Here is a 23,101-nt window from a genome sequence, read left to right as displayed (position 1 = left end):
TGAAGGATGCTCAAGCACCAGATGGCATCCTGCTGATGGCCGGCACCGAGGGGTGCGGAGCTCCTGCAGCAAGAAACAGCCCCAAAAAGGGCACAAGCGACAGGCTGGCCGTGGGGCCAACCGTCCTCTGGCCTGCCAGGAGCTGAACGCCCAGGGGGTCTCGCCTCGTCCCCCGGAGCAAAACTGCAACAAGCGTGCAACAGCGCCGTGCACCCATCTCGGCCACGCAAAGCAGCCCCGTGGGCAAAGCCCTCCCCGAGCAGAGCACAGCCCACGCTGTCCCCCAGCACGTGGCCGTGTCCCCCCCCGCTAATGTCCCCTCCCAGCGTCCCCACGCCGCCGCCAGCCGCTCGCCCGGGGACTCTCCTCGCTGCGGCGGGGTTAACGCGTGTTGTCAAACACAGGTCAGGGTTTAATCTCCACCATTATGGGCTCGGTGGGAGCGCGGCTGCTCTGGGAAGCTCAGCGCTCAAGTGCCCTCTTGATTGCAGGTAGATAATAAGCTTTTGCTGTCGCTAACGTACACCATCAATCAGGGAGCGCTTTGCCCGGGCTCCCTGCAGAGCTGGCGGCTGCGGAGCACCGTGCAAACACATCGGGTTGGAGGAGTGGGGGCTGATTCAGCCCGTGCTGCAACCAGGGACGTGCACGGCCCCCACCTCCCCAGCTGGGAATTGCTCCCTGGGCAGCCCGAGGAGGGGATGGGGCCGCGCACAGCCCAGCTGTGGCGGTGTTTTGTGAGCTTGGCAGGAGGCTGCAGCAGCCCCACGCTAGCTTGGCACGGGGACACGCGGGGACGCTGCAAACCCGCAGCCAAGCAGGGGCAGGAGGCCAAGTCCAGGCACCTCCGGCTGCTCCCTCTCCCAGCAAGCCCAAGTTGCCACCGGGAACACCCGGCAGGTCCCTCGCTGCCCACATCCATCACGTTGCATGGAGCAGCAGGGAGCACCCACCCCCGACCCAGCCGCACCCCAGCACATGCCCACCTCCCGCTGTGCACTCCCCGGCCTCCCCTTCGCAAATGAGGCCGTTTAAATGAGGTTTCCAAGCCCAGAGTCTTTAATTGGCGAGTCAGTGGCTGCACTTCCCTGCCCTAGGACTCATTATCCATGCCACTTCAAAGCCCCGAGGACCTGACTCATTAGAGGAGAAGTCATTAGGGGCACGTCTCCACGCCCTCGTGGAGGCAAAGCTCCTGGCAGCGGGGATGGCTTTGGTCCAAGCGGGGAGCACAGGATGCTCAGCACAGGGCGAGAGCAGGGGCTGGCCACGCGCCCATCCACCCTCAACGCCGCGGCCACGGGAGGCTTTGCAATTTGGGGACGTCTCCCCTTGGCTTGTGGGTGCCTGCAGCCAGGCAGGGCTGGGGACAGTAGGGTGATGGGGACGCAGCCCCGTGCACAAGTCAGCAGAGCAGGGCAGCGTCAGCAAGGCACTCCGCTCCTCATTACAGGCGGCTCTAATCCCTCCTTCGTTGTGGCAGAGCCCTAATGAGAGCGATGCTCGGATCACCCGCGCATGGAGGCGGCTGCGGTACCCCACAGCTCCCAGTCCCGCTGCTGACGTAGCACCCCCGCCACCAGCTCACTTTCCGGGTGAACCTGGGGACACCATCCTATTGCTGTCACCCCGACCCAGCCCCAGTGCGTCCTCGAGAGCAGCAAGATCTCAACGACGACTCCAGCACCACAAGACGGGCATCAAACCACATCCCTCCTGGGAACACAAAGCAGGGAGCAACGGCAGCCCCCCAGGCCCCAAATTTTTGGAGCCCTGTCCCACCCGGTCGGTGGCTGGTCCTCCTCGCACACCCCGGGTTCCCGGCACACGTCGCATCGCATCGAGCCTCCGTCACCGGAGGCTCCTGGCACTCGCTGCCAGCCTCATCCCTGGAACGGGTTCAATTGCTGCTCTTTAGTGCTTTGAAATCTCATCAGACATTATGAATCTGAGCAATTTGCGCCTGCTTTTCAACTGCCTGCATTGCCAGCCTAAATCAGTAATTAATAAATTTGCAACGGGGGAAAAAAAAAAAGGTGGGGGGGGGGAAAGCAAGTCTTCACTCTGCTCCGGTCGGGGGCCCCGGGAGGCTGTGCGGTGGCACAATGGCACCGCGAGGTTCAACTCCTCTGGGCAGCGAGACAGCTAAATTTCTGCTCTGTGTTTGGAAGCCAGGTTTCTCCCTTAGGTACCAACCCCACAGACTGTGCCCATGGGAAGGAGCTTCCGCTAAAGACCCCCTGCTCCTGCAGCCCCCCAGCGCTGCGCCTCCTTCCCCCTCACCCTGCTCCAGCCTGGAGCTGGGAAGAGCCAGCAGACTCTGGGATTTTAGGGCTTGAGAACCAGATTTCACCGTCTTCCCCCAGCCTACTGCGAGCGTCACTCTGCAGAGACCCTCGCCCATCACACAACCCCAGGAGCTGGGCCTTGAAGCGACAGATGGGTCCCAAAAGCAGAGGCACTCTCCCCTTCATTTACCTCATTTACCGTAACCGTTTATCTCGTCCCTCCTAACCCGAGCCCACAAAACAGAAAAGAGAAACGTGCTCTCCTTCACCCCTCGCGGCCCCCCTGGGGCCATCGCCCTGCCGTGTGTCACCGCATCGTGGACAGGACGGGACCCAGCGCGCCCCAGAAATATTAACGACCAGCCACCGCCGTGGGCTGCTGCCAAACCCCAGAGCCGGGCTCCGAGCCAGAGCCGTGCGCCCGCCCCGACCCCAACCTCTCCGTCCTGCCTCGTTCTCCTCTTCCCCCAGCCTCCAGCACACAAAGGGCTTCCTGTGGGACATGAAAACGAGGAGCGGGGTGAAGAGGTGGTGTCAGCGTTATTTACAGGCAGATTTCAGGCAGCAAAAGCTCCCCAAGCCCTGGGTCTGCAGGGAGGTGTTTTCCCAAGCAGCAGTGCCCAGTGCTCCCAGTCTGGCCCTGGCTTTCCCCAGTCCCAGCCTGTGGGGTCCTTTGCACGCAGCAGCAAAGAGCCCGAGGGCAGAGAAGGTTATTTTAGGTGGGGGAAACTGAGGCACGAGGCTGTTTGGAGCCAGAGGAGAGCCTGGCATCCTGCCTGCCTCCCTCCTGGCTGCATTACAGCACTCGGTATTGACTGTAGCGAAAAGAGGCAGAGGGGGTGGCATAAATAGAAGAACAGCCCAGGAAACACGACTTCGGCCTCTGCGGAGCCTGAAGGAGTCTGGAGACCCAAAGCAGCGATGGCACCAGGGCCCCAGTGACCAGACCTGCCCCTCGCTGAGCGTGCCCCCACCGGTGGGGGGCTCGTGGGCGCTCGCTGTCCCCATCCCACACACAGCACGAGGAAAATGCTGGGATAGGAACGGTGGCTGCAGCCAGACCCACATGAGCAAGGGCTCTGCTCACAGGATGGGTACAACCAGGCTGGTTCTGGTCCCGGGATGCCAGGGACCTTTCCTGAGCCACACTGTGGAGGTAGATGCTCGGCTTGAGCCCCAGAGGGGACAGAAAAGCCACCAGCCTCAGAGCAGGAGCGGGTTCACCCGAAGCCCAGGCTGCAGATCCAGCCCTGGAGCAGGCACCGTGCCACGAAAAAATTTCCAGCTCCGTGCCGGGTGCTGAGCGGAGGATTTGGCTGGGGGAGCGGAGACGCCAGCAGCAAATAACAGCCCTCCGGTGAGACGCAGTAATTGAGTGCTGACTGCAGAAGAACAGCAATCCTCCGAGATGAAAGGGAGCCGGGCAGCCCTCCTCGCCCGGCTCTGCGTTACTGCTAATCACACCTCCTTTCGTCACAGGGCTGAAGGTCACCCGCTTTAATTCCTGGGCTCTTTGCTGGAGGTGGTGGCGTGCCAAAAAAAGTTCTCCCTGCAAGCAGCACCGAGGAATAACTGGCAGCTGTGCTCCCGTCCGTCCCACGGAGGTGGCATCTGCAGGACCGGTGGCATCTGCTCCCTGGGGCCAGCCACCTCCACGCTTGCACGTGGAATCCTTTGAAATGTGGCACTCGGTGCTGCCTTGCACCTTAAGGCTCGGGAGCAGCTGAAGCCCACGTTCAGCATCGCCCAAACTTCGTGCGCGGCTGCGATCGTCAGATCCCCCTTCGGGGGTGACATTCTGATGCATCAAGCAAGAGTAATGAGCCCGGCTAAAAGCAGAAAGACAGCCATGAATGTCACATGGTAATGAACAAATGCATCGCAAATACATATCAGGCTCTTAACTAAAAATATAGAAAGCTCAGCGAAGGATAAAACAATAGAGGGGGGGAAATGACAGTGTAAAATTGATCCAGACACATGACTAAGGAGTCGTGCATTTGCCTAGAAATATTGCCCTCTTCACAAAACAGAGCGCGGCACATTACGACGCATGGCATAACACGCTGTGCACACCAGCTAAATTACATAAACATAAATCTAATGCTTCGTCTCCAAGAGCTCGGCGGCAGCAGAGATGTCAGCGCACGCAGAGCCAGGGGACTGCGGACAGGTCTGTCCCCTCCCTCAGGGGACATCCAGGGGCGGTGAGATGCTCTGCGAGAGGAGCCTGGGACACCTGCTGCTGGCCCTGCCCCGCACCTTGGTGCGGAGCTGCAAATACAGATAACACCCCCCGTCTTTGCAGGGGGGAGAATGCACTTAAAATGTTTAAAAGTGCCCAAGTAAAACACAGATTTTTGCCGACATAACATTTTGGCGATGCTAACACCCAAAAAACCTTCGCTCCCATGAATAATGACCATCCAGGCATCGGTGCAACCAGCAGCAATTGCCAGGGGCCAACAAATTGCAATACATAAAACCTAATGGCCCTCCTAGGTCAGGCTGGCTCAGGAGCCCTTGGCTGCAAGACAGCCCCCGTGGGTCACTCAACAGAATAAGCTGCCCCAGGGTGAACTTCTTCCCAACCCACCGGCAGAGGGGGGTGAGATCGTGCCTCGAGCAGAAACGCTTTGCGCTGCAGCAGAAGCCGCTTTAGCACGAAGCTTTGCTAAAAATTGAAACTGAAGGTCAAGTTGATAATGCATCAGAAAGCAAACAGCTTGAATGCTAACTGCTAACTACAGCAATGAGCATTATTGCCTGATGGAAATAAAACCCGACTCCGAACACTCAGGCTTGGCATGAGAAATGAAGTGGAGCGATGTTACGGAGGAGAGCGAGCGCGCCGGCACGCAGGGAGACGCGCGCCCAGCCTGCAGCGCCGTCCCCGTGCCCACCCGTGCCCTGCGGCATCCAGACCCCGTGCCAGCACGCCCGGAGAGCTCTGCGGCTTGACAGACGACAAGCAGAGGCCAGATCCTCAAGCAGCGGCCCTTCTGCATTGCTTTGACAGTCCGGAGGCACCTTGAAGCAGAAATAAATTGCCGGGTCCTTTATGCCGCTGGAGGAGTGGAAAATGAGGGCCAGGCATACACGAACAGGCTATAAAAGAGAGGGACGGATCCTTCGCCAGCTCCCAGTGGCTCTGTGCTGGTGTAAAGCCATTTGGTGACAGCAGGGCCATCCGAATTTATGGGGGAACATGGAGAGGCAAAGCAGGCGCAGCGAGGCTCTTCCTCAAACCTTGCACAGGGCACATGGCTGGGGGCATTTTCGAATTAAAAAAGACATCCATATACACACACAGAGCACGCCCTTGTCCCCATCCGCTCCTTACTGACAGCCGCAGAGCTGCCCTCCGTGGGTGCAGGAGCCGGGAACCACTGAGGACCCCACGCCGGGAGATGCCCCTGGAGCAGCTCGGACCCCACGCAGGCGCTCGCATGCCGGCAGCGTCCCCAGGCCCCGTGTGGCTGCCGGGTTTGATGTACGACAGCTCCCAGACACAAGTGAGCAGGGGAGCGGCGTTTACTGCTGATAACGCACGGGCTGCACTCACGCTGCCGTTCTGCCGCAATTACAGTGGAATTATGCTTTTTGATAACTAAATTATCACTAATGCACATAATCGTTGGGTTACGCGGATATACAAATTACAGGACTGCCTCCGTCCCAGATTAATACGCGTGCGTTTCAACTCCATGTACACTCGTTTACACTGCAATTATGCCATCATATCATCAACCATCTGGTGATAGGAATTCACAGTAACCACAGGTATCTCAAACCAGAAGCGCTCGTGCTGCAGTGGGACCACCAGTCACAACGCCTGCTCCTTACTGGTGCGTAGTGGAGGGCTTGAACCGAGCCCACTCCCCTGGCCACATCCAGCCCCGCACCCAGACCCCGCAGGGACGCACTGGCCAGGTCGGGGTGGCCGTGCGATGCCGTGCTCTCTCCAGAATTAGGGCACACCAGAGCTAGACACAGAATACCACGGCTGCTGAGCCCAACGCTGCTGTCGTCTCCCCATGTCACCCACCGGTCCCATCAGCCCTTCCCCTGTCATGGGACATGGGCAGCCCAGCAGGACCTGCCAGCCCAGGGCAGGCAAGGAAACTCTCCTTTTTGGGTGGAAAGCCCGTGCAAAATGCCCCTCGTTCCCACACAAGGTCTCTTTCCCTTTATTTCTGTCATCAGACAAATCTCGTTATCATCACGAGCCAGATGGGGCTGCTGTTAGCATTTACAAACCCCAGTAGGGCTACTGGTTAAGCTGTTAACAGAGCCATAAACACAGCCCTTCGCTTGCAGCCGAGCATCATTCCCCCGCCACGAGCATCGTTCCCACCCCCACGAGCATCGTTCCCCCAACCCGCCGCCCCAGTGCTCCGGGTACCACGCGTGCCCAACCTGCACACCTGCAGCCCCGCGTGTCCCCATTGCACCTGGATTTTGCGTGCACAGCCACAGCTGCAGCACAGCACCTGCCCCCCAGCACCGCTCGCACCCGCACCCCCACCTCGGGGTACGCGCACAGCACGCCCCGAGCTGCACGTCTCAAGTCATTGCATCCATCGACTCCGAAACATCCCCACGCGCTCCTCCTGCAGCCATAGGCCCGTGAAGATTTTTCTGCTTTTCAAGTTAAAATCCTGAAGAGCAGATTCCAGGTTGAATCCCCAGATGGGCTTCTCTGCATATTAAAAGCACAGCCGGTTCCCAGTGCCACGGCGCGCGCGAGAGACAGAATTAACGCTGTTCCTATTTATAGGGCTTTGATTAGGAGCTCGTCACCTAGAAGTTTTTATTCCCTTTATCCATTTATAAGGCCATAACACAGTTTGACTAGCTCCAGATAGGCTGGTGTCCCACCGATTTTGCCAGAACTTAATGTGCCATTCAGACACAGTTAAGCCAGTAATAGGCAGCAGCCTGTACTCTGCAGGGTTTTAACTGCCTCAGAAAACACTCTTCAGCTCCCGGCTCGCCCTGCACACACCATGCCGCAGAGGCAAAGCGAAGCTGGGGCGAGGAGCAGCCCCACCAGCCCCTTTGTGGGGTCTCGGGGCAGCTCCAGACCCCCTGAAAGGGTGGACGGAGCCATTGCCTGGGCTGAAGCCCACTGCAATAGCGCCCACAGCAGCAGTGCCTGGGGGTCCCTGACCCTCTCAGCCGGTCCCTGGGTGGGTGCCTGGCCACCAGCTGGTACCCGCGAGCTTTTCCACCGCTCCCGAGGCTGCTAATCCCTCCTAAGCATCCCTGCGCTCCTGTCAGCAAAATGCTTTCTGGCTCCTGACAAATCCTCGCAAAAGAGTTTTGCTGAGCACGGACTTTCCGCCTGTCCAAAGCCTATAGACAAGTTAAAGCACCTGCCCTCAGGGATAATTCCACTAAAATTGGGTGAAGCATGCGCTGGTGCCAACTTTATTTTCTGTTAAAACCTGGGAGTATTTGTAAAAGTCTTTTCTTCTGGAAGGCGCCCAGCTCCGTGCGGAAGGAGGGGGCTGGATCAGCTCGCGCTTGGCAGCCGCTGACCCAGCAGATTTGAGGTCTCCTTGTGCGCAGGGAATGGGATTTCAAGACGCTTCCTGAAAGGAGCTGGCAGCGATCAGCCAGCCCGCCCTACAGATGGCTGCTCCCATCCCCACTTGGTGACGTCCCCCCACTGCTGGCCTTGGGGAGACGACACGAGCAGCACCCCGGGACGCGCAGCAGTGCTGCACAGGACACACGCCCAGCCTAGGAACCGGCCACCACGGTGTCCTTGCAACTAAACCACCAGCAGAGCAGCCCCAAAGCTCAGAGCCCCCAGTATCCCAGGATCGTGCCCTAAAGCGGGGCTCCCATCCCGTCCCTACTCCTGCACCGCAGCCATTCCTCAGCTCAGGTCAAGACGCCCGACCAGACACATCCCAGCACCCCACCGCAAGCTGCAAGTCACCCAGTTGGTGACCCAGCTGGTCACCTTTTCTGCCTTTTCTGCCCCAAAGCCCACGCCAAGACCCCGTCGCGGGGTGAAGGCAATCTGCTCACCGTCCTCCCTGGACTTCTGGATGAAGGCCTCCACGCCACTCTCTCCGTAGCTGCCCTCGGAGGCCAAGGTGGAGACGTAGTTCCACTTGAGGGCTTTGACGATGTCCACCATGGCTTGGGCCTGGTAGGTGTCGGACGGGACGACGCGAGAGAAGAAGTCGTAGCGGCTGTTGTCGCTCAGGTCCGGGGCGGTTGATGCGTAGCTGATCTGGGGGATCTGGGACGGAGGGAGGAAAGACAGCGTCAGGAGAAAGAGGCCATCTGCACCCAGCTGCGCTGCCCTCGCCTTGCCCGTGTTCCCAAAGCCCCGCTCGGGAGGACGCAGGGGGGTGGAAATCAAGGAACTGGGAAGCGTCCAGAAGAAACCAGCCACCCTGTGCCAAAAACAGAGGTGAAGGAACGGTGTGAGGCCTGCTCACGCCCAGATCCTGGGTATGGCCATAGGAAAGCAGAAGCCACGGGATGACGAGGCGCCCAGGAGAAGGGACCAGCTCCCTCTGGGACCTGCAGCAGCCAAACCCCGGCTGTGATGCCTGGTTTGGCCCCAGGAGGAGCCAGGGCAGAGGCTGAGGGACCACTCAGTGACACCCAGCAGGGCCTCCAGCATGGCAGAGGCCGTAGAGAAAGCCTTGTTCCTGCCCTGAACTCCGCAGCTATGATATTCTGGCCCTCTGCCCCATGAGGGACCGACACGAGCGCACCCTGCCAGACCCTGTCCAGCCAAGCCATAAATAAGCCTTTTAAATTAATCAGAGCTCCTGCACCTCGCGCAGTACATTAGAGTGATTTAGCACCGGAGGATCACACGATGCTTAGCACTTACACAGCACTTTACATCTCCAAAACACACCACAGATGTTAATTTATCTCAAAGATGGAAAAGGTTTATTAAATTATCAAGCCCAGGTTCCCCGCACCAGCCCTGAAGTTCCCTGCTGAAGATGTCCCAAAACCAGAGCCAGCCCATCCATCACCCCCGCGTCCTGCACCCTGTCGGGCACCACGCACCGCTGCAATGTGCCTCTGCTTTGGCACGGTGCAAGGGCTTGCCAAGCCCTGCCAAAAACAGGGACGTGGTTTTGAATTTAGCAGCGATATAATGGCAGGGGCTGGAGCTCAGCCAGCTGCCATGCTGCAGCCTGGCCGTGGCTACGGGCGCAGCGCAAACAGAGGAGGGAAAAGCCCAAAGCATCGCTGACCCCAAACAGCTCTGTGCTACAGGGCAAGGGGGCGCAGAGCAGCAATCCCCAGCTGTGGGGGGCTTTTCCCCCTCTCCCTCTAACCCAGTTTAGGAACAATTCAGCCATCGCTGCTTGCAGGAGAACAAACGCAGCCGGAGCCAGGGGGAGCTGCAATGAGCCCCCCTGGATCCCCTGGGTTCAGCAGGCAGCTGGGTCGTGCCGGATGCCTTAAATCAGCTCAGGCTGAGTTTGGCCTCACCCATCGCCACTCCTGCATGAAGCAGTTAGCTAATTTGCAGCAGCAGAGGGGAGAACCAGCTGGTGTGGAGAGGTTTGGGGTGCGCAGGCATCCTAGTGCAGGTTATAAGACCAAGCCACCTCGCTGGGAGCCTGAAACGCTGCCTTCTAACGATGGTGTTTCAAACCAACACCTCCCTGGTTAGATACCAGCACAGCCCCGTCCCAACGGGGGGGGAGCTGCCCCTGTCCCAGAGCACCCCAGCACCCAAGGGTGGGGGGCTCACCCCAAAGCCGCCCCCTGGACCTGCCCGGCCCTCCCGGCTGCCCCATCCTACTCCACTCGTGCTCCCAGGCCGTGCTGCACAGTTTCTCCTCTGCTTCCCTGTTATTCTCCCCTTTTCCACTCCAGTCCCTCACTCTCTCTATTAAACGTGATACCGGTGTTATAAACCCACGACTCCACCTGAATGCTAAACGGCCCCTGGAAAGGAGCAGCCACCCCTCTACCTCCCTGCAAAATACGAGATGAAAAAAAGGGAGAGAAGGAGAACAAGTGGGAGAGGGAAAGGAAGGAATCTTTATCAAGGCACAAATAGGATTATTCTCTGTGACAATCTGCTTTGTCCTCCTTTCCAAGGGGCTGTGATCTGCTCGTTGGGTGTCTGTGACCAGGAGCCGGTGCGTGAGGCTCGATTAAAATTCTGCTCAGCAGGCGAGGCGCTCGTCTAGCAATCATTCATCCTGGGGAGGGAGCGGGGGGATGCTCTGCTCCTTCTCTCCTTTCTTTTTCCTTGCTGGGCTCGCAGCGGTGCCGGGAGGACGGGCAGGGAGGTTTGGGGTGGAGGCGCCGCACGAGGAGGCTGGTGTGCAGCGTGCCCGTGCCGTGGGGCCAGGTGGGCGTGCAAAGCAGCGGTGCCCGTGTGAGAGGAGACTCGGGGCAGGGATGCCAAGCTGGCTTTCCACGGGCCATCAAACCCGACGAGTTTTTCTCTGCAAAGCGGTTTTAACAGATCCACGCCTCCGCAGCAGGGTGCAGGGGAGGGAGGCTTCTCGGATATTCCCCCGGGACGCCGCGTCCCATGGAAGTGCCGATGGGCTCTGGCTGAGGACCACGGCTGGGATTAACCCCGGGGCACGCAGCCTGGTCCAGCCCCTGCGGGGAAGCGGAGCCTGGGAAATACCTGTTGATCTCCAGGTTATGAACTGGAAGCTGTATTTTAATAAACAAACTGAAAGAGCTTTTCTCCCTCGCTACACTACCTTGGATGGAAGTGAAAATAAAATACCAGTTCCCAAATGACCATTTGATAGATTTCTTCTGCCTTTTTCCCCCTCTGCCTTTTTGATCTCCTGGTTTACAATAGCCCAACTCCCGGCACCAGCTATTTTCTCAGATAAAAGACAAAAGTCCTTTCAGGTCCATAGCAGGGAAATGCGGGCAGGGAATTCAAGGTTCTTAGAAAGAAGGATGCGGGTGGGGGGAGCTGGCAATGCACCTCGGCTGCACATTTGGGCAGCAGCACAAGCCCTGAACAAACTCGCAGGGGCACCACGCTGCTCTCAGCTCCTTGCCTGGGTCATTGCCAGACCAGGCTACATACCACGGTGCTGGTGGGGAAATCAGCGGGATCAGCTCTCCTGCACCCCAGGACTACCTTACCCCATCAAGATCAAGGAGTAACCCTGGGACAGGGGGAAAAAAACCTCCTTTCTCCTTTATTTTGAACAAAAATACGGTCAGCATCATTCAGAAACACCCCCAACCTTGAGAAAAGCTCCCCCAGGGTCAGAGAGCAGGCAGAAGCCGGGGTTAGGGGTACAATCCTGCCCCCCAGGCCCCTGGGTCAGGTTTGCTGGCAGTGCACCAGTGTGGTCAACCTCAAACTCTCCCCGACACCTCCACCGCAAAAGCACCTGGGCTCGAAACCCATTTCATCAGCACCGGCTGACGATAGCGCAGCATTTTGTCTAACAGCAGCATTTTGTCTAACAGCAGAGGATCATAATCTGCTCCAGATTGGAAAGATTCAGACAAAGGCAGCAACTTGAGCACGGCCCCCAGCCGAGGTTTGCAGGGATGCAGTGCTCCGACGTACAGCAGCACCGACCCCCCTGCTCCTTGCACCAGCGCCCCTGCACCACAGACGGGGTCAGGAGCAGCTAATTCCCTAACCATAATTATTAATTTCATGCGTATCTTATGCCAACCTCTGGTTCACCGACAAGATGGAATTGATTTAATTAGAATTTCCATCATTGAGCCATTTGGACAGCGGCTTTTAATTAGGGAGAGCACAAAGCACCGCAGGGGCTGGGGGAGCGAGGGGGCTGTGCGGAGCCAGCTCAGACCTTGTCACTGTTGGTTTCCCCAGCTGGAAACAGGGGCCAAGGCAGGCGAATCGCTCCAGCATCATGATGTACCCAAACGCCGCCTTGTCATGGAGCTGATAACAAATTCCTCCAGTTCCCAGCCCCAGCTGCCCTGGGGTGACACAGCCACGCTCAAGGGGGGACGGCTCGGGGCAGGGAGCGAGGAGCTCCCCGTCCTGCCCACCCCTTTGCCACGACCTTATAAACCGAGCCAGCTGCTTGGCTGCATCCTATTTTTTCCCAAAAAAACAAGCTCCCAACCTAGCCGAGAGCAAAGCTCGGGGTGCAGGGAGCCGCAGTCGCTGCCCTTCATCAGGCTCCTCACCGGCCCTGCCGCCCTCCTCCTCCTCCTCCTCCTCGCCCAGCGGTGCCGGGGGAGCCGCCGCGGCCGGGGCAGCCCAGGGGAGCCGAGCGGCCGCAATTTGTTTTAATAAACCCGGAGCAGAACGAGGAAATGAACTGGCAGGAACAGAGCGGGTGATTAATCAGAGCGTCCCCCAGCCGATTTCCACCTTCCCTTCTTCACGAAGGTTATTTACCCGCTAAGCACCGCCGCGTGGTGCGGAGGGCAACGCTCGCCCCGCCACCTCCCTTCCACCAGTCCGGGGCTCGGCGCTGGGGGCCGGATCCTGCCCCGCACCCCCAGCCAGCGAAACCCCTGTGCATGCAGGCACACAGGCACACACAGCTCCCGCTGCATGCGACGGGCCAGCGTCCTCCATTAGGTGGATTAATCATGCTGTACAGCACCCCGGTGCTAAAAAAGGGCTCGACAACTCGCTGCGGAGAAGGAAACGAGCGCCTCTAAGCGTCGGGTGTGTGCCCAGCACCTCCGCTCGCCCGGGATGCTCCTCGCCCCAGCTGAGCGCGTGGGTGCTCCTTGTGCCCCAGCTCGCTCAGGACGGGATTGAAAAGCCCAGCCCAGCCCCTGCTGTAGCTTTTGGGGAGTCACGTTTGCAGAGGTTTCTTTTACACCACCGTCGCTGTGGTCATTCGGGAGAAAGTGGGTAGTGCTGAGGCTGGAGAGCCAGCAGACAGGGGTGGGAAGGAGCTGGAGCGTGCCAGAAAGCTCTGGCAGTGACGACAGACAGATGCTATCGCAAGGAGGCGAGAGCAGGGATTTGAGGGGAGGTTTTTCTGCATGCAGAGCTGCGAGGAGTGATGAAACCAGCTTGGACAGAGGATGCCGCATCTGCAAGTTGTTCCGCTGATGTACAGCTTTAATTAGGCAATGGCAGCTAACGAAGGACACGTTATTTATTTATGTAGCATGGGAGCGACAAAGCCCCTGCCAGGGATGCGCCGAGCCCTCCCTGCCGATGGGTTTGGGCTGGCGGGGAGGGGACGGAGCAGAGCGGGGTGCACGGGAAGGGAGCACAGCACGGGGCGAGGAGAGCACAGCACCCCCAGGCAGGGAGCAGCTGGAGGAGGGAAGGGGCTGCTGAGACCCCATCCCGCCCAGGGCTCTGCAGCACCACTGCCACAACCCTCCCAGCAGGGCAAGGGGAGCCTGGACTGCGGCACGAAGCAGACACAGTGTGGGTGCAAGCGTGCACACAGCTGCTGGGGCGGGCAGAGGGGGAGCTGCTCAGCCCCCAGACCCACGAGCCCCATCCTGCACCCGGGGGCACCCCAAGCGCCTCCTCCGTGCCCTCATCTCGGCTGTGCCCTGCACAAAGGGCGCCCCAGCACCTTGCACCGGCATCGCCTTGCAGCGCCACGGGCTCGCTGTCCCGGGGCCGACGCAGGAGCCAAATCTCTGGCTCCAGCCCAGGAGCGAGCATCGTCCCTCCAGGGGACAGGAAAAGGCAAAACCGTGAGCGCAGCGGTGCCCGGGGAGGCAAACGCTTTGCTGAACCTCCGAGCGGAGCCGCCCGCGCTTAAAGGTCAGCGGCAGCGCGAAATGGAAGTTGCCTGATTTTCATTTTAAGCATGTCCGTGCCATAAACCCACTATTTGAATAACAAAGAGCGACGGCGGGCAGGCAGCGCGGGGCAGGGCAGGACCTGACGTCCCGCGGGAGTGAGGTCCCCGTGCTGGGGCCACCAGCGGCTGGCAGGGAGGTGGGGACAGCGATTCCCAGGGCTCCCAGTTGAGCTGAGGGCTGGGTCCCCACGCTGGGGACACCAAGGCTTGAGCCACGTCCCCACTGGGCCACCACCAGTGCCAGGGTGCATCGGGGCTCGGCAACGTCCCCCTGCATGGTCACGGATGCTTTGTCCAAGCAGCAAAATTGGAGGAGAAAGGGAAAAAAAATAGCTCAACCCACCCCCAAAACAGCTCCCCCCGCTCCTCCAGCTGTCACTCTCCTGCCTCCTTCCTCACTGCCTCCCTCCCTGAAGTGAGCACTCAATCTTTTTTTGTCTCGGCAAATAGCTTTTAAGTTCCTCCCGCTCTCTCTAATTTATATTATTTTAATTATTGAATAGCCCTCTCGCTCGTCGCCTGGAACATTAACACGTTTTTTTTTTTTTTAAAAGGGACCCAGAAAAATCAAACTCCATCAGCGATCTGTTTTTCGGTCTCCGCTAACAGCCTCCAGCCCTCCCAGGAGGGCGGGCGGGGGGGAGGATGAGGAGGGGGGAAGGGGAGGAAGGCGGCCAGCCCCCGAGGAAGGGAGGGTTTCGAGGCTCAGGAGGGGGAGGCAGCATGCGTAGCGCCAGCTCGGGGCTTCCACCGCTGCCGGGCGCGCAGCCTGTTTGCATTTCTCTCTGCCTTTTGCTGCTAAGGGGGCTCTTGTTCAAACACTCGCTCTAGCCCCAGGACATTGCTGCGGATAAATAAATGCACAGCGAGGGGGATGTAATTATAAACTCCTCCGGTTTTCCTGCAGCTGGAGCGGAGGAGGGCGACGGGGGAGCCAGCCCGCAGACGGCCCCAAGCACCCTGCTCCCCTCCGCACACCCAGGGCCAGTGGCACCAGCCAGCGGTGTCCCCAGTTTGCCCCTGGGCACGGCGCGGTAGCCACCGTCCCCTCCTGGCACCCCGTAGCCGCCCCCGTCCCAGCAATAAATGCAGCTCCCCAGCAATTTGGCTGAGGCGTCACCTTACCTCTGGTCCCCTCAGGTGACAACCCAGGAGAGGGCCGGGGAGCTCCCCGGGGAGGCCAAGCCCTCTCCATCCCTGGGGGTTCTCGGCATCCACTGGGACCAAGCCCTGAGCAGCCCAGGCTGAACCCAGAGCGGGGCGCAGGCAGCTAGGATGGAGCCCCCCAGGTCCCTCCCAGCCCCGTGGTCTCATCCTGCGCCCTGTCCTGAGCTGATTGCCCGTCCGTCCCCCCCGCCAGGCTCCTGGCAGGAATGCCGGGAGCATCAGCATCCCACCTGGCCACGAAGCTGGGGGAGAAGAGACAAAAGCCTGCTGCTACGGCATCGTCACCGGAGGAGGGGATCCCTGGGGACCCGGGGGAGGCAGAAAAACGCTTTTAAAGACACTCACGCTCCTGCCTGCCCCCAGCTGCGGAGGAAGAGGTAAGCATGCAAAAACCTGCTGGTTTCACCGCGTTTTTTTCACGGGTTCAGCCCTTGCGGAGGTGGCCAGGGCGCCTCGGTGGGACCCGTACCTTGAAGAGCCGCAGGATGTTGGCCACCATGATGGAGACGGAGCTGCCCGAGGCGCCGATGACGCCGACCACCCGCTCAGGCTTGGTGATGATGGGGGGGCCGCCGTTGACGCAGCGCACCTCGGTGCTGTCCTTCTCGATGAGGGCTTGCACGAAGGTCAGCGACTGCTCCAGGGCGTGCGTGTCCCGCGAGCACGTGTCCAGGATGCGGGCGCCCAGGGTGATGTTGGGGAGCAGGTCGGGGTCGTTGTTGATGCGGTCCAGGGCGAAGAGCATGGCCTCCAGGCGGTGGATGCCCTTCTCCTTCTTCAGCTCCCCGCAGGCTTTGCCCTCCGCGCCCCGGCCGTGCACGGGGAAGAGCCCCCCGAGCGTGATGTCCCCGTCGATGCGGATGGAGTTCATGTGCGGGTAGCCCTGGCCTTTGGGCTTGGCGGCGCCCCCGGGCGCCCAGCCCCAGCTCCAGGCACTCAGGAGGAGGCAGAAGGAGAGACGCTCCATGCAAAAATGACCCCCGCTCATCGCCGAAGCCGTGCTGGGGCAGAGCGCGCGGCCCGAAACCCGGCGGCGGTCAGGCGGCGAGGCGGGCACGGGTGGGTGGCATGGCTCCGGCGGCTCCGTCAGCGGCTCCCATGGGTGACGGCGGCCCCCAGGGTGCGGCGAGCAGCCGGGCTGCAGGTGGGTGCCAGGACTGGCATCGCTACGCCGGGAAGGAGAGGCAGCGGGGGTGCGAGCCCAAGCAGAGGTTCGGGTCCTTCTTGCAGAGCCCTTGGTGGGGAGAAGGGGGAGCAGGAGGAGAGAAAGAGGGGGGGAAATTAAACAGGAGCATGGAGAAGATGTCAGCCATTCCAAGATTTCAGCAGGGAGCCCGGAAGAAAAGATTTGGGATTTGCTGGATTTGTGAGTCACGCCAGCTGCTTTGACTCAGCCCCAACAGCGCATCCGGCGCAGGGCCCCCGCCGCGCTCAGCCCCAGCAGCAGGGCCAGCGTGGCACAGGTTGGAGGGAAGCCCCAGGACCTGCCCCAGTCCCAAACCCCCTTTGGGGAGCTATCAGGGTGGGGCAGACCCCAGGGCAGTGCTCAGAGAGGGGCAAACCCAAACGCACACACCGCCCTGGTCCCAGCCACCCCAGAGCATCCCTCCTGCCCCAGGGTCACAGCCAGGCACGGGAACCAAGCAGCCCCCTCAGAGCTACGCTGCATGGAGACCCTGAGCTGATCTGGGGGGGGGACATTTCTCTTTAGAGACCCTCCTTCCCTGAGCACCCCCTGCTGCACCCCAGGGACCACAGCCCCCTCATGTCCCCATCGATGGCCCCAGCCGCGAGCGAGCTGCTGCCGTTAGCAGCCCGCCTGCATCCCCTGCACGACCGGGGTCAAAGCCACGGAGATGCCGAACGAGCACGATCCGAGGGACGGGGCAGCCAGGGGCCGATTCCCAAATTTCTTCTCCGTTCCCAGCCACGAGGCCACTGCCATCGCCTGCCTGCACACCCTGAGCACCGTGCCGCCAGCCGCGCAGGCGCAGAGCCGAGCTGGGTCTTAAGCAAAAGCAGACCCGGCCAGGCACCGAAGGAACCAGGAATTACGTATCCGAAACGCGCCCCTAAGCACCACGGCTCGCACCGCTCTCCATCCGGGCTGCCGAGTCCTGCATCGGCCGCTGCTTCTTTGCGAGCACCAGGTATCGACAGCTTCCAGCGGGGAGTATCGACAGCACCGAGGGCTCGCCCAAGCTGCGGGGAGAGTTTGGCTTTCTGCCCGCCCCGGGCAGGAGGAGCCGAGGCTCAGCGCAAAATTAAAAGCAGCCGGGATGGGCAGAGGAGAGCGGCTGGGTGTGAAGGTGCTCGGCCCCGAGCTGGTGCCCCCAGGGGGGGGAAGGAGGGAGCGAAGGGCTCACGGGGAAGCTGGAGGCAGCGCTGGTGGTGAAGGCACGGGGAGCGGTGCCCGTGCGATGCCCGCGGGCTGTGCCTCATGCAGCAGTTGAAGAGCAGCTCTGCTTTTTAGCATTTCCAATCCACTGGAGCCCGGGGTGCCCCATCCCACCACGCCACGATGCCCCTCGGCTGGGCACAGGGTGCTGCAATCCCGGCTCAGGGAGCCCAGGGCTTGCTGCAGGATTCGGCTCCTGCTCCTTGGAGGTGCAGAGGTGACCTGGACGGGTGCAGGATCCCCAATCCTGCTCCCAGATGGCTCAGCACGATCCCACCAGCACAGCCGTACCACGGACAATTCCTCAGGCTGGGGAGTGGGTGACGGCTCAGACCTGCCCCAGGCTCCTTAGGAATCTTTTTTCGGCGACAGCACCTTTTGTCAGGCTGCGCGCACACCCACACCTGCATCCCTTTGCCCCCCAGCCCTGGAGGTGCCCCTGACCCAGCAGCACAGCCCCTGCCTCAGTTTCCCCCCCCTCGCAGCCCGGCTGCTGCCTCCAAGCAGCCGCCGACGGATGCTGCGAGGGCAGCGCGTGATTAATGCAAGGCACCGAAAAGCAGAGGCGAGCGAAGCCGGCAAATGCATTCCCCAAGCAGGACGGGCTGGAACAGCGAGACCCGAGAAGCAGCCTCAATTCCTCTCGGCTCGAGCACAGAGCCCAGCATCCGAGCCCGCGCCCGCCTGGCCGGATCCTCAGCCGGCCCCATGGGGGGGCTGCTGCTGGAGCCAAGCCCCTTTACACCCGTGGAGGAGCTGTTCGGAGCTCCTCACCCCAGCTGGGAGGGCCCTTGCCTCAACTCACCTCCATAAATTATGCACATCCCTACCCGTCGGAGCCACTTGAAGGCCCATCTCCAAAGCGTTTCTGACAGCCGGGGCTTTTAAGCAAGGCGAATTACCCGGTGCCGAGCTCTCTGTTTCCAAAGGCAGCACCCGGGGAGCGCTGCGGCACGAAAGCCGCCCCGCCGCCGCCTGCGAAGACATCTCCCACTGGGACAGCCCCACGGGCACGTCCCTGCAGGAGCTGGGGTCAAGGAGAGGGACCCTGGCCCCGCGGGGACAGTGCCACCCCCCCAGGGCTTTGCGAGCACCGTGCCGTGCATCGGCACCGCGGCAGGGGAAAGCGGCTCCCGCCGCACCCTGGAAGCGGGTCGGGTTCTGCTATGAAGAAGCAGAGGATGGGGAGACCCCAGGGTGGTTTTAATGCCGCAGCCCTACCCCCACCCCGTGCAGACCCGTGCTGGGGCAGGCTGCATTCAGGCCATTTCTCCCACCCTCGCCCCAGGAGCCAGGTTTCTGCCCGTCGGGGGACGGCGCGATGGAGCTCCACGTGGCGCGCGCGCCAAGGAAAAGCCTCCTCGCCCCAGCCCGCAGCGGAGCCCCCAGAGCCCACAGCCTCTTCCTTTCTTCTTTTAAGCTTTTTCCTCTCTGTTCTCTCCCCTTTGTGCCTCCTTTGATCATATAATCTGAACGAACTGAAGGTAAAAATATCATGGCAGGCAAGAAAAAAGCGCAAATAATGGGGAGGGGAGGGGAGAGCTGGTTTGAATCCCTCGCTGAATCATTAGGGAGATGCAGCCTGAATTACCCTACAAGCCTATGCTGCGTGCAGCCCGAGCACTCGTCAGAAGGGGCAGGCGATGAGCAGCCCCTTCCCCACAACCCCTCCCCACGGCCCCAGCCGGCAGCACCCCCGCACAGCCCCAGTCTCGGTCCCGACCCACACCAGGAACGCGCCCAGCCCAGGGCGGTGCTGATGGGCACGGGACCAGTGATGGGCGAGCGGGCAGGAGCCTTAAAGCTCAGGGCAAGAAGGAGGGCGAGCTGCGTCCCCAGGGGGCCCTGCACCTCTTCCCCGTAAGGCCAGACCCCCACTTCTGGAGGGAGACGTGCACCAGCACCAAGCACTCGATGGAGCGGGGAGCACCCCGGGCGCACGCTGTGAGCGGCGAGGTGATGGAGCCCCGCTCCTGCTCGAGCCTGCACAGCAGCGCTCACCATGGGGGAACAAAACCGTGCACATTTGCAAGCAGGAGGGTGCAGGTACGCATCCCAAACAGACCGAGCTCGGTATTATCAGAGCGCCAAAGGAGCAAAGCTGCTGCCTCCCGCCTCCAACAAGTGCTTTGTTGGAGAGGAGTGAACCTCGCTCGCCCTCGTCCTGGCCCTGCAGTGGTCAGATCCGAGCTCTGGCAAGAGGTGCAAGGACTGATCCAACCAAGCGTATTTCCAGACCTGGCAGGAAATCCCACGGATTATTGCCCCGCCTGAGTCAGACAAATCCAACAAGCATCAGGAGCTGCAGAAGCAGGCGCTGGGACTGCAGCCACATCTCGCTGAGCCCCAAACCACGGCAGGACAGGGAGAACCACAGAGGAAGCGCTTGGCCCCTGCCCTCTGGGTCCTCACCACCCTTGGGCCACGCAGGAAATCCCGCATGGTGGCATCCTGCCCCCCTCTAGCGGTGGCTGTGCCACCGAGCCACCGGCCAGCCCTGTGGCATCGCCATCCTCGCCGCCAGTGCCCACAGCGTGGGCTCGGCTGGCTGGGAGAAAGCCAACGCTGATTGAAAGCCCCCGGACCCATCCTGGCACAGCCTTCCCCGGCCACGAGCGGGCTTCTCCGCTCACAGCTCCTTCCCGCAGCTTCTGTGCTCCTTCGGGAGCTCCATGCCGGCCAGGGCTGCAGTGAGGCGCAGCTCGGGCTCGCCGTGTCCTGCAGAGCCCAGAGACGCCCACGGGTGCTGGGACGCAGCTGCAGTGCTGGGGTGCTGCCGGACGCACAGCTCCAGATCCGGACAGACCGACCTTACCCGGGGCTCTGCTCCTCCCAGGACCAAGGCTGGTGCGTCTCCGGGCCGTGCGCTGCATCCCCCTTGCACGCATCACAGGGAAATTTGGCAAAATTTCCCTTCCCCAGCCTGGCGCTGCCACAGCTCCAGGGACAAAGAGGCCAGGAGGACCCCGCATTGCTCCCAGGAGAGCAGCCTCGGAGGCAGAACCCCAGCCCAGGATGCTGTGCCCATTGCAGCTGCAGGGCTCAGAGGGAGCCCCCTGGGCAGGTCGGAACCGGGGGCTCCTCACCTCCGCTGGAGCCCCCAGCCCCCCCGGCAGCAGAAGCGGCTCGCTCAACGCAGGGATTTTGCAGCCAGGAAAAAGCTCCCTTCAAAGGGCAAAGAAACAAATAAGGAAAGAAAGGAACGGCTGATTTCTCGCCACCGCCTGGCTCCCTGCAGGACTCCCAGTCAAAACCGAGTTATTTCACTGCCATTAGCTCCACGGAGCCCCGGCTGCTGCAGGCAAGCAAGTTCACGTCTCACGTGCCATCAGGCCAAGTGCCGGCTAAGCACTAATCACCGCGGCTTCATCGCTGCCGGCAGCGGCAAAGCCGAGAGGCGAGAAATTCGGCTCCCAGGCAGGGCTGGCAGGAGCCGGGGGCTCAGCACAGGGCAAAGCCGCACCCCGCGCCCACCTCTCAGAGCAGACCCCGCTCCCGACACCTCCCCTGGCTGCCCCCAGCGCTCACCGCACGCCCTGGCCCCGAGGAGATGTCCCTGCCCGCACCCCGCACGTGCTGCCGCCGGCTCCTTTTGGAAAATCAAGGCCATTTCTTTGCCCACCTGCTCATCCTTCGGCAGGCAGGGACAGCCAGCGCGCGGCACAATACCCCAACTAGTGCGCGCGAGCTCTTCCTCACTCGCAAGCTATTACGGGGAACTCCGCTTCGGCTCCTGCTTTTTTTTGGTTGCAAAGGCTACGTGAAGCACAGCAGAATTCGGACGTGGCAAGGGAGGGGAGGCCAGGTTAAGTTCTCCCTCAACAGGCAAAGCCTTCAGTATTCAGGTCAAGTTCCCCAGCATCCGCGCGGAGGAAAAGCAAGGCCACGGCTCTGCAGGTGGCGGCGAGCACGGACCCCAGATTTTAACATCAAAACACACCCGGCGCACCCCAGGACGCAGCCCCCTTCGGCAACCACCCGAAGGTTGCACGGACCGATATTGCAACGCTTGCACAACCCCAGCTCTACCTCTCCGCAACCAGTTCCTGCAAACGCTGGGATCTGCTGCCACACTCGGGTGTTTTGCAGAAAAGCCGCTGCTCCCCGTGGCTCCCGCACGCACCACGAACCGCTCGCAGCCCCACGGCCATGGGGACCCCAAAGCCAGCCCCACGCTGGGTACCACCACCTCCGCACTGCCCCAGAGCCGGGCCAGGGGGCTGCTGCAGTCCAAGAAAAAAGGTTCCCACTGGGCGCAGATCACTCGGAGAATATTTATCGCGCTATAGATACATATCCTTAACCGCAGGCAAGCTCTCTCCTTCCCCCTCCCTCCCCTTTTGCAAAGCAGGCCATGGCTAATCCCTCACTCAGAAGGACGGGCTCGCACGGAGAGGGGAAGGCGAGGAGGATCTGGCCACGGAGGAAGCGTCGAGGGCAGCGTCTCACCTGGCGAGAGGCGGCGGGGAGGCAGCGCGGGGCTCCTGGCGCACCCCGGCAAACAGCTCCGGCAGGGCAAGGGGAGGCGGCAGCGGCAGGAAGGAGCCGGCGCTCGTCCCCGCTCCCGCCACACGCAGCCAAATCCCGCAATTAATTTTTGATCACCTTCTGCAAACTGGGGCGGCGCTGGCTTGGAAGGGGAGCGCAGCCCGAGTGCCGGTCCCCGGCGGTGCCCGCAGCACCGTGCGCCGTTCCTGCTCCCCGTCCGACCAGCACCCTGAGCTCCTGGGCTGACGGCACCAGCCCTTGCCTGCACCCAGCCCAGAACGCCCCCCCCGGGGGGGAAGAGACCCCCCATTTTCAGCCAGGCTTTTTGCAGGGCCATCGACAGCACAGGGGCACAGGAAATCAGGCCGCCCCATCGAGGAAGCCCCACTGTGAGATGTGAAGCCCGAGAGGAAGGGACCGTGCCCGCGGCGGGCGCGAAGCTGGGGCGGGCAGCGGGAGCGGGTTCGGGTGTGTTATAATTAGGACCTGCCACATCTTCAAAGCCGTTTTCCTTTCTGGGAAGAGCTGGAAGGGGGTGGCTGAGCTGACAAATCCATCCTCCTCCTGCCTGATGCCAAAGTTGAAGCACGTGACACCCTGTTTTTTGGGGAGCCTGCAGCCTCCTCCAAAGGGTGACGCTGGCCCCCGGCTTGCAGGGTCAGGCCGGAGCTGCACCTAAGCTCCAGTTCCCAGTGTAAAACCCACCTCGAAAGTCCTGCCCGACGCCCCGGGGTGCAGCTGAGCACCAGCACAGCACCTGCTGTGGTCCCCAACATGGACTCGCCCACGCCCCCAGCCCCTGCTGCCCACGGGGACCCGCTGCCCACGCGGAGCCGCCCTGCACGGCAGCCCCAGCGCGCCCCCCCCCCCGCACCCGCTGCGCTGGCACGGAAAAATCCCCGCTCCCACGAAGCGAAGGGAGGGGAGGAAGCGAGCCTTTTCTTTTGGCACTTCTCTTGGCATTTGCCCGAGCTCCTCGCTGCATTCAACAGATCGGTCCA

At 61.3% G+C, this 23,101-nt stretch overlaps 1 protein-coding gene across 2 annotated transcripts in view; it reads right to left on the bottom strand.

Moving 5' to 3' along the window:
- The window catches only part of GRM4 (glutamate metabotropic receptor 4), a 103,774-nt gene that overhangs the window by 79,493 nt on the left and 1,180 nt on the right, over window positions 1-23,101 (bottom strand). For both annotated transcript variants that reach the window (XM_083812139.1, XM_083812138.1), the window contains exons 2-3: window positions 15,684-16,448; window positions 8,331-8,547 (exon numbers count right to left, since the gene is read on the bottom strand). In XM_083812139.1, the coding sequence (XP_083668265.1) occupies window positions 8,331-8,547; window positions 15,684-16,202 (736 nt within the window). In that variant the 5' untranslated portion in view covers window positions 16,203-16,448. The remainder of the gene's footprint in view (window positions 1-8,330; window positions 8,548-15,683; window positions 16,449-23,101) is intronic.

This window comes from Anser anser (genome assembly GCF_964211835.1).
Source record: "Anser anser genome assembly, chromosome: 27".
Taxonomy (NCBI): domain Eukaryota; kingdom Metazoa; phylum Chordata; class Aves; order Anseriformes; family Anatidae; genus Anser; species Anser anser.
The sequence above is the reverse complement of the archived record's forward strand: the minus strand, read 5'-3'. Positions and strand labels throughout refer to the sequence as shown.